Source organism: Siphateles boraxobius, unplaced genomic scaffold (assembly GCF_051911475.1).
Source record: "Siphateles boraxobius isolate OS27281-9 unplaced genomic scaffold, OSU_SipBor_1 6, whole genome shotgun sequence".
In the NCBI taxonomy this organism is placed as follows: Eukaryota; Metazoa; Chordata; class Actinopteri; order Cypriniformes; family Leuciscidae; genus Siphateles; species Siphateles boraxobius.
In genome coordinates, this window is record NW_027509186.1 from 17,019,630 (window position 1) to 17,036,922 (window position 17,293).

At 41.7% G+C, this 17,293-nt stretch overlaps 1 protein-coding gene across 1 annotated transcript in view; it reads right to left on the reverse strand.

The window, feature by feature from the left end:
• Window positions 1-17,293, reverse strand: part of col4a3 (collagen, type IV, alpha 3) — a 75,903-nt gene that overhangs the window by 44,857 nt on the left and 13,753 nt on the right. Inside the window, 1 exon segment of the mRNA XM_077207897.1 lies at window positions 1,714-1,770. Within this exon segment, the coding sequence (XP_077064012.1) occupies window positions 1,714-1,770 (57 nt within the window).

The following is a 17,293-nucleotide window of genomic DNA, read 5'->3' on the forward strand; positions in this document are numbered from 1 at the left end:
GCCAAATACATCTGTCAAGTCACCTCGAAATAGTCATGAGGCCACCCACCACCACCACACATATTTTTCTTCTTTTTCTTTTGAACCTGGTGACCCAATCTTCAGAATTCCTGATGTCATGACAAACAATGACTGATCTTTGTGTTATGCAACAAGGAAATAGACAGAAGTGTAGATGCAACAATCAAGATACAGAAATGGTGGAAGTTGTTTAATTTAAATCTAAACTGAAATCCTGGAACAGGAAATGTTGAATCATGTCAGATTCAATCTTAATTTTCCTGGATCAGCACCATGTCTCAATGTGCCACGTAAAGTGTAGGGATCAAACAGAAGTTGCGATAATCTTTTCTTCCTACTGTGACATATCTGAGCAAAACAGCTTCTTGATCAAGAAGATATGTAGGGTGGAACTCATTGGATGGTTGTGGTTTGATATTGCTGTGATCTCATGTGAGAGACAGATTGTACGTTCCTGGCGCCAAAAACACGTCGTCAGAGAAGAGGTGTCATTACAGGAGGGCCCATGAATTTAAAAAAAAAAGAAAATGATGTGCACATCAAGGTCATTTATAATACTGAAATATTCTATAACAACAGGGGTCCCACTTTATAGTAGGTGTCTTTAACTACTATGTTCTAACATTTAAATTAATAATTTGATACAATGCACTTATTGTATACATGCATGATTTTACATTGTACTATGTACTTATTTGTAAAAATACCTGCATGTAATTACAGCTGTAATTACCATAACCATACCACCAAACCTGTGCCTAACCTTACCTGGACCGTATCCCACCTCAAAAGCAAAAAATGTTTTGCAATACAATATGAACACAATGCGTGCATTGTACTTGTTTTTTATATAAGCACATAGTAGTTAAAGGCACCTAATATAAAAACGAGAATTGTCCATTTTGATTTCATGGTAACTTTAACTGTGTTTAGGACATCCTTAATCCTAGGGCATTACTTAAAATGTCAACTAGCCTATATTAATGCCCAGCTCTAATCTGCTAAATGCAACTATAAGGCATGAAGATATTAAGATATAATAAACATTAACATGATTATCTGTAAAAAATCACGAGTATTGTAAAAAGCGCTAAGCACAATTCCATTATTAATGGGATAGTTCACCCAAAAAATGAAAATTCCATCATCATTTACTCATCCATTAAGTTGTTCCAAACCTGTATGAGTTTCTTTCTTCTGTTGAACACAAAAGAAGATGTTTTGTTTTTTGAATGTTGGTAAAAGACAGTTGACGGTAGCCATTGACTTCAATAGTATCGTTGTCCTTCTTTGAAAGTCAGTGTGCCGTCAACTGTCTAGCTATAAACAATCTTCAAAATATTTTCTTTTGTGTTCAACAGAAGAAAGAAACTCATTCAGGTTTGGAACAACTTAAGGGTGATAAAGTAATGACAACATTTTTGGGTGAACTATCCCTTTAAGTGGGAAATATGGAAGCTTCAGCACCAGTAAGGAGAGGAGTAAATAATAAACCAGAAGGGGGCAGCATTTACATTCAATATAAATATGAACATCCTTTGATGTTAAACTGATGTTCTCCCTAGCTCTGCTGATGTTTTGAACACACTATAAGAATAATGGGGATCACTTAGTAATATGTTTTGTGACGTAATATTGCATTGTCATCTGTTGAGTGGATATGATTATATGTATGTTTACATGTTCTGTTACCTTTTGTCCTTTGATTCCTTGACAGTCACATCCTGATTTCCCACTGCAAACACACCCCTGAGAGGAAAACACAAGCAAAACAACACCATGACTGCATGAAAACATTTACAATAACAATAAGGAGGGACTCTCATTCTTGCTCACTGAATTAATTAATAAACAAACAAAAAAAACAATCTTGTCTATATCTAGTGGTTTTGTAGCATCTTAATATTAGGATTTCTGAGTTAATTGACTAAAGGCACGGATGTGCCCAAACAGACACCCATAATTTAAGTGAAATCACATAATGAAGAAATGCACAAATGATGGCTTAAAGGAATGCCGGGAGTTTAACCGGCTCTCTGCATGAACTTGCATTGTTACAGATGAAGTCCAAAATTAAAAAAACATGACAGTGACAAGCATGGGTTCATGCCATGGCCTCACACCTTACCGTTTAAGATCATAGACTCATACATTATATCTTTAAAAGGTATATTTTGAATGAAAGTATATAGTAATGCTTCATTTGACAACAAAAGAAGTTAATAGGTGGGTGTTTCTTAATTGAGCAATATCATGTCCCATGAATTGATTTTTATTTGTTTATTTTTTCTTTCATCAAAACTTCCGTTGAAATGTTTTACTGTGCCTTCATTATTTACTTTTTAAAAAACTTGTTTTAAAATATTTGTTTTATCCTTGTCCCAGACTTTCAATCTTAAATGATGATACTCCTTTGTAAAAATTTGAATTAGTACATTTTATGATCATTTACATATTTATTGCTTAAAAATAATTTTACGACATGGACTAGTTATGGCATAATTTACGAAACAACCAACAATTTTACCCCTAATAACAATTTATCAAAAGTTAGTGTACTTGTTTACCAATGAGACAACAGTGTGTGAGAAGAGCACGCTTGAGATAAAATATCAGATGTGATTTGTGAAAAAATAAAACAAAATATATGTTAAAAAAAAATTCAAATTATGCAAAAAGGGTGAAAATATGATTTAACCTCCATCCTTCCCTCGCATCCTGTAACAAATCCTTCCCTCGCCAGTCAAAATGACCTGAAACCCTACAATTATACTAATTTGTCCAGAAAGCTTAGGCTATGTCATTTCATTTTTATAATATTATTTCTGTTTTTTACAGCAATCTTTTGGAGATTTTGTAATCTTTAAATTTCTTGATTTTATCAAAAAATAATAATCTAAGCACATTCGTCCTATTCTTTAAAATTTAATTCAAAATAGCTCTCCAATATATGCAATAACCAGCTCAAAGTACATATCTCACATTGGGTCAATTTGGGTGTCACCGCTGACCTTTTGTGGAAAAAAAATAAGACAACATGATATTTCACGACTCTTGCCACTAGATGGCCTTAAAACTCTATATGGAACAAATGAGCTGTTCCACTTGGTCCTAAAGTCAATTCTTGAGTTTTTCTCTTTAGTATACATTCAGATATACATGTAGACATTTTACCAGGGGGCATGAACCCTTAAAAGGCAAAAGAGTTGTATTTTATTTCAATGTTAAAAATGTAGGCAACGTTCCACCACATAATGCACAATACATCTTTTGAAAGATGTGGTAGAAATGTGAATGACTTTCAGAACGACAAGTGTCCATGCATAGTTTATAAAAATGCAAAAACATTTGATAGAAGATTTGATCTCAAAGTTCAGATACACAGGGTCTGTGTACCTGTCTGTCTCACGTACCCTTGAACTCACTAAGACACAACATGTCTCCTGATGATCTCAGATCAGCAAATTCATTGTCGCTGGGGCAGCCTGTTTTTCTCACTGTAACCGAATCTGTATGGCATTGTGTGCGTTGGTTCTGAAGAATGGGAAAGTATGTGTACAGACACACCATGATCAGAACGGTTGCGATAGACAATCTGTACACACAGTTTGTTTGGGTTTTACTGTGCATGTAACACTGACAGAAAATAGAGAGACATACACCCACGCATACATGAATGCTCTCACGTGCCTGAAGGGGGAAAGCGCTGTAAACTGGGATATGAGGCTTCAATGGGGCAGTCCAGGAATATTTAACAATTTGGAATCCATTTAAGTTCATTTGTACACGTGATGTGCAGTTATATGTGATTTATACGTATTTGATGTGTATGGGTTCAAGCCCGTATGAACCCCTGGGAACGGTTGTGCATGTGTGCATGTACATCTTATCAGTCGAGAATGGATCTAGTCACTGTGGTGTGGAACACCTGAACCAGATGCCATAGCACAGATATCATCAGAACAGACTAGAATCAGATACAGACCTGCATTTTTCTGCAGACAGAGAGAGAGAGAGAGAGAGAGAGAGAGAGAGAGAGAGAGAGAGAGAGAGAGAGAGAGAGAGAGAGAGAGAGAGAGAGAGAGAGAGAGAGAGAGATGTAGACTGGGAGAAGAGGAAGACTCTTCCCCCCGGTTTCACAGACAAGTCTAGGTCCAGACTAAAATGCATGTTTGAGCTGTTTTAACTGAAAGCTACTTGCACTGACGTATCTTCAAATAATGTCAGTGCCATTGTTTTGTCTCAAGATATACACCAGTGATGTGTCTTTCTAAGGCACAACTGAACTAAGGCCTAATCCTGGCTTAACCTAAGTCCTGTCTGTGAAACCAGGCCTTCATCTCTTTGTGTTTCTGATCTTAGGAAAAGTGCCATTACTAACAATGACATTTTCCAAGAAGTTTCTGTAATTTGGGTTGCTATCAGTCATTATTATTTTTTTCTGTGAGAGAAAGTGTGTAATAACAGGCAACTAACAAAGGCCCTGTTTACACCTGCTGGTATTAAGATGAGTTTTGGTCGATCGGATAACAAATAGACAAGGGAGACACTTCCCCGTTTACACCTGGTATTTTAATCCATCTCTTTTGTCCACTTTCAACCACTACTGTATAGATTTCTTTCAAGGGAGGGTCCATGGGCGGGTAAATCTATGAGCCTTTTTTTAGATCTTTCAATCAAATGGACAAAATAACCTCAAGCTATTTATATGAACGTGACCAGAGACATCTGACAAATTTTAAATCCCCTCTGACTAGAGCGTTTCCCATAATGTTTATGAATTAAGTCAGTATGCAGAGAGTAGGTGGCCTTTTGTGGCTGTTCCAACGCTTTCGACCACGAGTCTATATTAGAATGATTTCTGTGTGACACTGAAGACTGGAGTAATGATGCTGAAAATGGATCGAAAAAATCGAAAGCTCTGCTGACGGTGCAGATAAGATATGACACAACACACACTTCAATAAACACAGAGACACGTGCAAAGAAATATGCGGCCTACTGAGACATCTAAAGATGATTGAGAACGGCCCTGAGTCCTGATACACTAGTGCTAGGGGCTTCAAGATGCTTCAAAAGGCTCTGTAGAATGAGTTTATTTGTGTGTGCTCACATATGCACTGCCTTTATGCAGGTGTGCTCAGGTTCAGTCATGTTCCGACAGGTAAACACAGAGCACACACACCAACATACTCAAAATATTTGTACAAAACACGTCGCATTAAAAATACATCCATCAATCATTTGTAAAATTCTTTTATGAGGCAAAAAGCAAGCCAAAATGATGTCATATAAGTAAGAGATGAGACTAGACAAGACTAATGGGGAAAAAAATAAGAAAAGAGACAAGAGACGAAAAGAGAACAAAGGCAAACTGCCGTGCAAAGGCAAAAGACTGTAACTTCGCTTTTGGTCGAAAATGAGTTATTGATATTTTTGGCACATTCAAGACCTCCTTTATCATGTGGATACGTATCTTGAGTCAATTCCGTTGTTTTTTCGAGAAAATAATGGGTTGTCTTAACAGTAACTTCGAAAAGCCCATGAGAAACCAAGGCAGAATACCATAACACCAGTTACCGCTCTTTGGCTTTGTTTTGGAACGCTCATATTGAGTTACGGTACTCTGCCTTTTAGGCCGGGAGCCAGGTCCACTCCTCAGGATGTTTTTTTATCATTATAAATGATATTTTTCACTATTATTTCCTATTATCTTATACCTTGGGCCATCACAAGTTGATAATGACCACTCCCAACTCGGCCCCGTTTGGTCTAAAGGGCCAAAAAACACCGTTTTTGGGAAAAGCTTTTGGCGGAATGATGTAGTTGTGAATATTAAGGTACTGCAGCTAAATAAATTGTCATATAACCCTAAAATTTAGCCTAGTGTGTCCTGACACATAGGCGAAACTAACAGATAATGATTCTGGGGATTTCTGCCTTTTTACTGTCAAATATCACCCTCAACATATCCCAAAAGAAAAAAAAGTCTGTCCTACTGACAAATTATCATCAAAAGTGATCATTTTCAAGCATTCTATTATACATATCACTGCCTCAAATGTACATAAAAAACTTCCCAAGTTTATAAGCTTCAATTTAAGTCCAAGATGACCTTCCTATCTAGAGGATTACAGCTGGTATAACCAAAGTTCTCCACTGTACCTCAAATCGGAGACATCAACAAGGGCTTTGGGGATGACGTCGCCCTCAAACCATAGTGGTTCTAGCTTGCCTGTCTCTGTGTTAATGTGAAATCCATGGTTGAGAGGGCTTGGGATTTCCTGGTAGTGCTCATGAGCCCTCTTCCAGATGCATACTTGAAAGTTTACTCTTTTCATGTGCTGTAAGAGGACCCTCTTGCAAGGTGGGAAGGTTGAGAGGTCAACGGAGAGACCCTGTCGAAGCTCAAGACTTGAGTCACACATCTTCTTGACTTTAATCTCTTCTGTCTCATCAACTTTCTTGATTCGACGATTGAAACCATAGAGGCGACAGGTAAACTCTTGAACACCTGAGAATCTGTTCATTGAGCTCCCAAGAGTTCCCCACTTCAGCGAAGATCTGAATAAACTTTGAATTCTGCTTAAGAATCTTCATCGGACGGACCGTCCCTTTGCCTTTGAATGCTGAAGTGCAGTCGGCACCAGTGAACGCATGCATGGCCAGAAGAGCTGAAATGTGTTCCTGTGAATAATCTTCAGCAGCTGGTTGATGTTGATTAATCTATCTCCCATGTTAACGATGATGTTGACAGTTGATGACTTGGCATAATACAGGAGGATGAAGAACATGTCTTTTGCTCTGACTCTTAAATGTTCTGATGTAAGGCATTTTGGTTTGGATATACTGCATGTAAATGATCACCCTCACATCTGTTTCTTCATGTTTTGAACAGATTTCTGGTAGAAGTTCTTTTGACATGACTCCATTATTGCATTCTATCTCGAAAGCTTGACCAGCCTCTATGAAAATGATAGGCCTTTGGATGATGTCTTCCATCATATCATGAGAGCTCCAGTGATCCAGAAGTAAATGAATGAGGACCTTCTTGTTTTCATTATTTGTGAGAAAACCATTCTAATTCAGCCCATTAACTATACAACGTTCACCACAACCTCTGCGATCTCTCTCAGCTGATTTTGGTGAATAAAAATGGTCAATGAAAGTGTCTGTGCTGAATACTGTTTCAGCTGCAGCAGGTAGACTTTAGAAGGTGCGGTCTGATATAGTCTTCATTGTCCGTGGTACATCGCACATGTAGAATGAGGAGTTTCCATCTTGAATGAGAGCACATTGGCTTAGAGAAGGAAGTTGTGCATTCTTAGCATCTTTGATCATGTGATTCATTCCTTTTGCTTTGTTGTTTTTTGTGAAAAAGCCATGGATTGTTGAGATGGAGTATGGCATCAGAGTCAAGGGATAAGTCATTAGCTCAGAGATGCTTATTTGTGACTTAAGTTCTAGTGATTTGATGAAGATCTGAAAGATAAACCCACTTGTGGCCTTGTACTGGATCAGAGATTTCTGGTTTGACGCCACAAGCTTCCTTTTAGGTGTGGTTGACGACATTTCTTTCAAACCATCAAGAGGAACAGATTAAAGACAAAGGACCTTTTTAGTTTGAAGTCGATCACAGATGAACTTCTCTTTTTGAGTTTTGACATTGTTTCAAGGCATTCAGCACACCATAGTGCACCTCTTCGGGCATAGCTGCTCCTGAACTCAAACTTGGCAAAGGCTGAGAAGTCTCAAGCTGAAATGGGTTGATAAAACTCTGAAAAGCTTGTACTGTTTGCTGCACTTGCTCCTCAGACCGAGTGACTTCACTTGGTCGGAGATCTCTTTGTTGCTTCTCTGTATGTTTGCCTCAGCCACTTGTCACTTCTTATGTCTGAGGATGTCCTAAAATGTACACCGTACGTGCGATATCGATCACGAAGGATATGCAGAGTTGACAGAAAAATGTTACACATGCCGTAGCAGGTGAATACTAGCCTACTACAAAGAACTAAAGTCCCGCCTCACCCAGTTCGGGTACCGGACCTGATTGAATCAATCATGCATCTAGCTGGCAGAGTGCCAAAACTCCGCCGGCGTCTTTAGCACCGTCCTGAACAATCGCAAGCGAAGTGCACAAGCACGATAATAGGGCAGACAGCTGAAACCACCGCATACTGAAAAGACGCAGAACACAGAATTTTGTGCTCTAAATGCATTCGTCTAGGTTGTCCAGAACGCGCTCCCCACTGAGTCTCAATAGGAAAAGGACTGCGTTCGTACTTCGTAGGTTACTTTTCGTGAACGTAAGAGGAGCGTGACACCTTCGAACACAAATATTATTCCAGTCCCCGGTTCCAATGTGCGCGAGGATATGTTTGATCGTGATCATTTTGATAACGCGTTTAGCAAGTCTTATGCCACTCGGTACCAATTGAATATACTCTTCAGCGCTATGGAGGTATTTTGTCATGTCTAATGTATTAATAATGCCACCAGAATGCAACCAAAGCACAGCATAGCAATAAGTAGATGTCTATAAGTAATTGTAAATCACACAAAATAAATGCCATGATCACTAGATTTTAGACAGGTGCAATCATATTGAAAATGTGGAAGTTACTGCCTTTTGCCTTGGCATGACTTCTCACTTTTTGCTGACAATACAAAGGCAGAGAACAGTAACTTTAAAATAGTGGCCAAAAGTCAAGTTTGAACTCAATACATTTTTTTTTTTATGTAGATAATTTTCATTACTAATACATCTACAGTAATTGCCAGATTTCCAGTGTTCTACCTATAATTAATTTGGCGGGACAACTAAAAATCTTTAAAGTCATTTTTCTCAGTTCCACACTAGCGACTTAAGGTATTTTGCCTTTGTAGGGCAGCAAAGTGAAGAGATGAGAAGACGTGAAAAGATGAGATGAAAAGTGATGAGACAAGAATGAGAAAGGAGGAGAAAACAAGAACATAAATGATGAAAACATGAATTTGTTGGATGAGAACAGATAAAAAGTGACAAGAAGAGTGTTTTGAAAGGAAGAATGAAATGAACATTAGACTGAAAAAAGTGTGAAATGTGAGCACAGCAAAGCACTGGTGTTGGTTTTAAATAGTTTAACCATTCCCAAACTTAAGAGCAGTGTAGCGAAGAATACTCAGATAGCATGGTGGCATTGATACAATATTGACTCAGTGTTGATGCGTCAACGCTATTTGCATTGAATTACAAAGTGATGTTGCTTAATAGCATTACTCTTGCACCCTCAGTCAATGGTGAAGCAATGTTGAGATTTCAACCAAAAATCAACGGTAATAGTATTAATTCAACAGTACAGTTCAAAGTGATATTTTATCAACATCACTTTTGCACCCTCAGTTAATGTTGAAACTATGTTGAACAAAAAAAATCAATGGTAATGCTATTGAATCAACATTACACTATGATTGATTCTACATCACTGATGCTGAATCAATATTGAAATTAACAAAAATAATCAATGGTAAAATTGTTGAATCAACGTTACACTATGACGTTGCATCTACATCACTGCTGTTGAATTAACACTGAAATTAACAAAAAAATATCTTTGGTAAAATGGTTTGATCAATGTTAGAATGTAATGTTAATTCTAAATACATTTTGTTGAAACACTGAAAATACAACTGAAAAGGAATGTCAAACAATGTTGCCATCTGATGTACCAAGTTAATGTTGAAACAACATTAACATTTCAACTAAACTTCAATGGTGCGTCAACAAATTCCTGACCTAGGGCTGTCACGATGTTAGATTTTTCACACCACGGTTATTGTGGCCAAAGCAATTCACGATATCGATATATCGCGATATCTATAGAAACCATGGGGGAAAAAATGTCAAATCAGTCAAATTAATTTTTACTTTGTTTATTTAATTTTTCTTTTTTTGCATTTTTACTTCTTTTGTTCTCAATATTTTAATGCAATGTTTTTGTGAAGTAAGACAAGCATGTGAAGTATATCTGGTTTCAAACTGGAGCGAAACACTGTCTGAATGTTTCCTGAATAACTGAAAAGCTCTTAAACCTATTGTTGCGCCTGTGCAAGTCATGCAGATTTGAACAAAACAAAACAAGTGCAAATACAAAAATACGAAAATAAGACGAGCAAAGAATACAGAGTAGCCTATTTAATCACCACCCTTTATTTAAAAATATGAAAACAGAAACCCGCTGTTAACAGGTTAGTCACATTTCCCATTCCATGACTAGTAAAATAATCGCAATTTACTCTCTGTAAAATAGCGTAATCCGCAGGGTGATGGACACGGAGATGGGTAAAAAGGTTGATGGCTACACATTCTGCAGATTGGGTTTAAGGGGGTCGCACACCGGACGAGAAGCGTAGCTCTGCGCCGCGACGCGTGAAGCACACCGGACGCGCACTTTCTCAGTTCATGGCCAGCAATATTGTTCTGCTTAAGGAAATTATGAAATTAAGATAATATCTGTAGGCTACTATGATTGTGCTGTACAATTAAATACAATAATTGCGAAGTCTGCAGTCTGAACACTTTACCTCAGTCAGAGCGCATCCGTTAACTGAATGAATTGAGAATCTCACCTGAAAATCCGAGCCATTGCTGGGCGCCGCGGACAGACGCTGAATGGTGCCGTCGGTGTGTGTGTGTGTCTTTCTTTTACTGTCTATGGTGTGTGTAAACTCCTAGAAAATAATGTGTTCGAATTTTAAAGAATTCTCTGCGCTTCTCGTCTTGTGTGCGACCCCCTTTAATGTGCTGTTTTCTTTGAAGTCGAAGAACTCCCATAATGGCGAACTTATTTCTCTCGCTCAGACAACATTCTTCTCAGAGTGGCTGCGCGCGCGCGCGCTGCGTCTTCTTCTTATTTGATAGATGCGAGTGCAATACTGCCATCTCAACTGGCTCAATTGGTGAAAACCTTTTAAAATATAAATGACACCTTTCCAGCAGTTGGGTCAATTTATTTTATTCAATCAATGACAAAAATATATTAAAAGATTATTCTTTTAAAAAGAAAGGGGGAGAAATAGGACAAAAGCATTTCAAGGTTTGAAAATAAAATTGGCTTCAGAAGTCTGATGTCATTACTACAGGTGGTCCAACGGTTCAGGTTTTTAAAAATCTGTCTTGCATCAGACTACTGCCTCTTTTCCTTTGGGTTCTCTGAAATCTGAAAAAGAAATATTGATATAACTCAAGAACGAGTCAATTCAGTTGTCATACATACAGTCACATTCAAGAATGTTAATATACTAAACACAATACGATTCCCTTTTTTTTTTTTGTTGCTCAACACAAAATATTCTAACTACGATTATAGTATTGTTAAATTCTGTTTAATTTATTTTTCTAAAATCTATTAATGCTTCAATATCAAAAGAAAGCACTATGGCAGGGGTGTCCGATTTTATCTCCAACCCTAATTAAACACACCTGAGGCAGCTAATCAAGTTCATTAGGATCAATGAAAAAGAATTGGTTATCTAACGTAACCTCAGTTCTCTCTAGATGAGGAAACGAGTATTGCGTAAGTCTAGCTTACGCTACGGGAAAGATTCATCTTCTCGAAATATTGAAGCCGAAAATTATCCTTAATTTTGAATCCATTGTCAACGCAGTGCGGCAGCCAGCAGACCTAGAACAGGCAGTCTAGCGTGCTCATTGGCTGCCCTGCGGCAACTGCATGCAGCCTACCAGTTAGCCCGGCGTGACGTCACGTCCAATGAAGGGAGCTCGCGCCCTCAACGCGCCCTAGCCCGCCAGGATGGGCGTGGCTTAGCGTATATAAGCGGGGCTCATAGGCTGAAATTCTGGTTTTCATCGACTGAAGCGAGAGAGCGCTCGTGGCGCGAGCACGGCAGGTTACACAATACTCGTTCACTCATCTAGAGAGAACCGAGGTTACGTTAGGTAACCGATTCGTTCTCTTACGAGAGATTCTCTCGTATTGCGTAAGTTTAGCTTACGCTATGGGAACACCTTGTCAACGCCGTGCGCGCCAGCATCCACTGCATGAGTCCCAGAGAGCTCGGGGAAGCCCGATGAGCGGGAATAAGCGCATGCACATAAGCACTCACAGGGAATACAGAGCGGCTATGCCGGTCAATGTATAAGCACGTAGCACACAACCTGATAAAGTGCAGCACAACCAGAAGAGCTGAATCATATGAGAGTTGCTTGCGCACGACAATACCTGGGCAGAACTAACCTCTCATGTCATACTGACAGCAGTTTAGCCTGCAGGGCGGGAACTTAGAAGGTATAGAACCTGACAAAGGTGGACCGGGAGGCCCAGCCCGCCGCCACACATATGTCATGAATAGAAATCCCGCTGGACAATGCCCACGAAGAGGCCATACCTCTGGTTGAATGAGCCCTGACGCCCAAAGCGCATTGCAGACCTTTTGACTCATAACCAGCCGTGATCGTGTCCACTATCCATCTGGATAGGCTCTGTTTCGAGGTGGCGAGACCCTTGGTGCGCCCTCAAAAAGAAACGAAAGCTGCTCCGAGCGCATGAAGGGGTGGAGCGCGCAATGTAAACCCTCAGCGCCCTGACCGGGCAGAGGAGATTAAGATCGCTCTCTCCCTCGGATGCAGGCAGAACCGATAGGGAAATGACCTGTGCTCTGAACGGAGTGCCAATCACTTTAGGAACATATCCGTGTCTAGGCTTGAGGATGACTTTTGAGTCATTCGACAGACAGGTCCGTAACGGCCGCTGGGTCCGGGCCTCTCTCATCCCACTCACGGAGGAGATCGGCTTGCAGGATCTGCAGAAAAGCCATAGAGTGCAGGGCGGAAGCTGCTTATCCGGCAGCGGCGTAAGCGCGACTGACGAGAGCAGAGGTGGTCCTGCAGGCTTTTGACGGCAGGGCACACTTTGAGCGCCATCTCGCGGACGGCGGACAAAGGTGTGCAGCAACCGCTTCCTCAACCTTGGGGATCGAGCTGTACCCCTTCTCGGCTGCGCCATCCACCTGGGAGAGCGACGCGGAGACCGAAGAGTGGAGCTTCACGGAGAAAGGTGCATTCCACGATTTTGAAAGCTCAGAGTGCAGCTTTGGGAAGAAGGGTGCGAGAGGAGGCGTATCAACTCAGCGTCGACTCCAGCGCTGGTCCTGCCAGATTCCTGGATCGAGGAGGAGGCGGAGTGGTGGGAACCAGACCAATCCTTGCTATCCGAAGCCAGGATAGAACAGCTGTCTCCCTTGGCGGAAACTTCTGCCTCGTCATCAGACACGATGGCAGCGCGGGCTTCAGCCGGCGGCTGCACGTTGATGAGGAGAGGCGGTGAGGGTGAGGGCGAGGCTCGAGGGAGGGACTCCGGCGAGCGTGTCGCAACGGCCACGGGCTCCGGCGGTCTTTGAGAACGGCGCTTCCTCCTGCGCGGTCCTACAAAGGGCGGAGAGACAGCTTGTTCGTTGAAAGCTTTGAGTCGAGCCCGCAGGGTCGACATTGAAAGCTCCTCGCAGTGCTCACATCCTCCAGACGAGAGGGCAAGAGCAGTGTGTTCTTGGCCCAGGCAGAGAGCGCAGATAATGTGGCGGTCTCCGGCGCTGAGCTGGGCTCTGCACAAGCCACAGGAAGTGAGTAAAAAGGATACGTCGCCAGATGGCGTAGCTCGCACGGCAGGCTAATGGTGTTGAAGGCTCAAAATCAGAATTTCAGCCTACGAGCCACGCTAATATACACTAAGCCACGCCCATCCTGGCGGGCTAGGATGCGTTGAGGGTGCAAGCGCCCTTCATTGGACGTGACTTCACGCCGGGCTCACTGGTAGGCTGCATGCAGTTGCCGCAGGGCAGCCAATGAGCACACTAGACAGCCTGCTCTAGGTCTGCTGGCTGCCGCACTGTGTTGACAATGGATACAAAATTAAGGATAATTTTTGGCTTCAATATTTCGAGAAGATGAATCTTTCCCGTAGCGTAAGCTAAACTTACGCAATACGAGAGAAACTCTCGTAAGAGAACTTCCATGCAGCTGCTGGAGCTAAACTCTTCATGAAGAGGAACAAACACCTCTGAGCTATAGCCATTAACTACATCTCAGTTCATATTCTGTGAAACTACTTAGCATTCAAGTAACAAGTTTATCTTGTAGAATAAAAGAGCATAGGTTTTTTCAATGACAATTTCTTTAAAGGGATAGTTCAGCCCGTAATGAAAATTATGTCATCATTTACTCACCCTCAAGTTGTTCCAACCCTGTATGAGTTTCTTTCTTCTGTTGAACACAAAATAAGATATTTTAAAGAATGTTGGTAACCAGAAAGTTGACGGTGGCCATTGATTTCCATAGTAGGACAAAAATACCATGGAAGTCAATGGCTACCATCAACCATCACGTCTGGTTACCAACATCCTTCATTCTATATTATGTTTTATTAACAAAGTTCAGGAAGAGCACGTTCAGATAATTAAACCTAATTAAACACAAGTGGAGCACATTCAGGTAATCAAACCTAATTAGACACGAGTGGAGCACACTCTGTTAATCAACCCAATCAACGAGTTAAGAGGTGTATATATACAGCAAACTTACCTCAGTTCGTTGACAGTTTACCAGCATCCCTCCACCACCCCATCTCCTCACTTCTTGTCCTAAATACTCTTACAACAACGGGGGGAGCACTCTGGGTTCGGGCAAAAAATTCAGAGCTCGGAGCCCTCCCCCCGGACAGCACGCCAAATACGCATGATCTTCACTTTGTTTAAGGGATGTAAGTGGGAACTCGCGAACTTCTTTTGTGTGCAGGAGAAGAAAGACATTCATACAGGTTTGGAACGACTTTAGGGTAAATAAATGATGACAAATCTTTCATTTCAGGCTGAACTATCCCTTTAAAGCTGCAGATTCACCTTGTGTAGACCTTAATTTCTTTAAATATCACAAAATAGCCATGTCAGTCACTTTCTTAATAAACACAAGATGCTTTTTTTTGTTTTGTTATTGTGTTTCAGTGGAAAAAAGCTAAACTGAATGGAAATCAGTTACATTTCTCAAATTTGATACAGATTCAGGAGTATGGATGGTTACCTGATTAAGCAGTAATAAGGCTCAGGATATCATCAAGTCCCAGGTCAGGTGATTATGCTGTCGACAACAACTCAGTGTATAATCAATGTCAGCATTATCAGGAGGGTGCTTCTCTCTTCTTTTTTTTATTGTCCATCTTCATATGCCTTCACTCTACTAAAGGAGCAATGTGCTCTGCATGCAAGCACTGACGGATGCAAAACATTCTTGCTCATGTTCATGTCTCCTGCACTTCAAGAAATCTGTTAAATGATGTTAGAACTTTATTCAGGAAATTCCTAATAAACTTTACTAAAGCAAGATGCATCTTTTAAGAATGTAGAAAAATAGATGCTTTATTCAAACAGTTTAATAACTTTTTAATGTATCTAATAACGATTCTCGGTTACTAAACGTAACCTCGGTTCTCTCTAGAGAGGGAAAGAGTATTGCGTAAGTTTAGCTTACGCTAGGGAAAGATTCATCTTCTCGAGATATTGAAGCCAAAAAATTATCCTTAATTTTGTATTCATTGTCAACGCAGTGCAGCAGCTAGCAGACCTAGAGCAGGCCATCTCGCGTGCTCATTGGCTGCCCTGTGTGACGTCACGCCCAATGAAGGGCGCCCGCGCCTTCATAGCGTCACAGCCCGCCAGAATGGGCGTGGCTTAGCGTATAAAAGTAGGGGCTCTAGGCTGACTTCCCTGGTTTTTCGTCAACTGAAGCAAAGTCGCTCGTGGCACGGCCGGTTACGTAATACTCGTTCCCTCTCTAGAGAGAACCGAGGTTACGTTTAGTAACCGAGTATCGTTCTCTTACGAGAGGTTCTCTCGTATTGCGTAAATTTTAGCTTACGCTACGGGAACACTTTGTCAACGCCGTGCGCGAAAAGCATCCACCATGAGACCCCGAACTTTCAGGGGAACCCCATAAGTGGAAAAAATAAGGTGGCCAGCCAGCGGGGCCATCACTTGTACATAAGCACACGTAGGGAATACAGAGCAGCGCGCCGGTCTGTATAGGCACATGGCACATACCCTACTAGTGCAACTCAACCAGGAGAGCTGAGTCACGTGAGAGTGATCTGAGCAGGAAGATCTGGGCAGAATACACCTCTCCTTCAAACTGACAAAAGTTTAGCCTGCAAGGCAGGAACTTCTAGGTTATAAAACCTGACAAAGGTAGATGGAGAGCTCCAGCCTGCCGCTACACATATGTCATGGATATAAATCCCACTGGACCACGCCCACGACGAGGCCACGCCTCTCGTGGAATGAGCCCTGATGCCCAGAGGGCATTGCAAACCTTTTGACGCGTAAGCAGCTGCTATAGCATCCACTATCCATCTGGACAGGCTCTGTTTCGTAATGTAAAATCTCAGCGCCCTGACAGAGTCAAATCTGAGGAGATTTACCTCACTTTCGCTGTCAGATGCTAGCAGAGCTGACAGCGAAATAACTTGCGCTCTGAATGGAGTGCCAATCACTTTAGGAACATAGCCATGTCTAGGTCTGAGGATGACTTTAGAGTCATTCGGCCCGAACTCAAGACACGACGCGCTGACAGACAGCGCATGCAGGTCCCCCACACGTTTTACTGACGACAGTGCAGTCAGAAAGACGGTTTTCAGTGATAGATATTTCAACCCCACGGAGTCTAGTGGTTCAAATGGAAAGGCTTTAAGGGCCTCGGGGACCAATGAAAGATCCCACATATGAACCGACGGGGGGCGTGGCGGGTTCATCCTTCTAGCTCCTCTAAGGAAGCGGGTGACCAACTCATGTCTTCCCAGTGACTGGCCGTGCGTCGATTCTGCGAACGCTGCCACGGACGCGACGTATACTTTGAGCGTGGATGGGAACCTCCCCTTATCCAACAGCTCTTGTAGGAAGGTGAGCAGATGTGCCACCTCGCATGTCCATGGGTCCAGACCTCTGTCGGTGCACCATACGGAGAACACCGACCATTTAGACGCGAAGAGCCTTCTCGTGGAAGGAGCTCTAGACTGCGTGATCGTGTTCATCACTCCTTCTGGCAGGGCAACGAGTACCCGTTGATCAACCATGCGTGCAGAGACCAGCGCTCTGGATGGGGATGCCAGATCACGCCGCAAGCCTGAGAGAGGAGATCTGCCCTCACCAGAATCGGCCACGGAGCTGTAAGTGACAGCCGTGCTAGTTCCGGGAACCAAATCTGATTCTCCCAAAGCGGGGCTATGAGGAG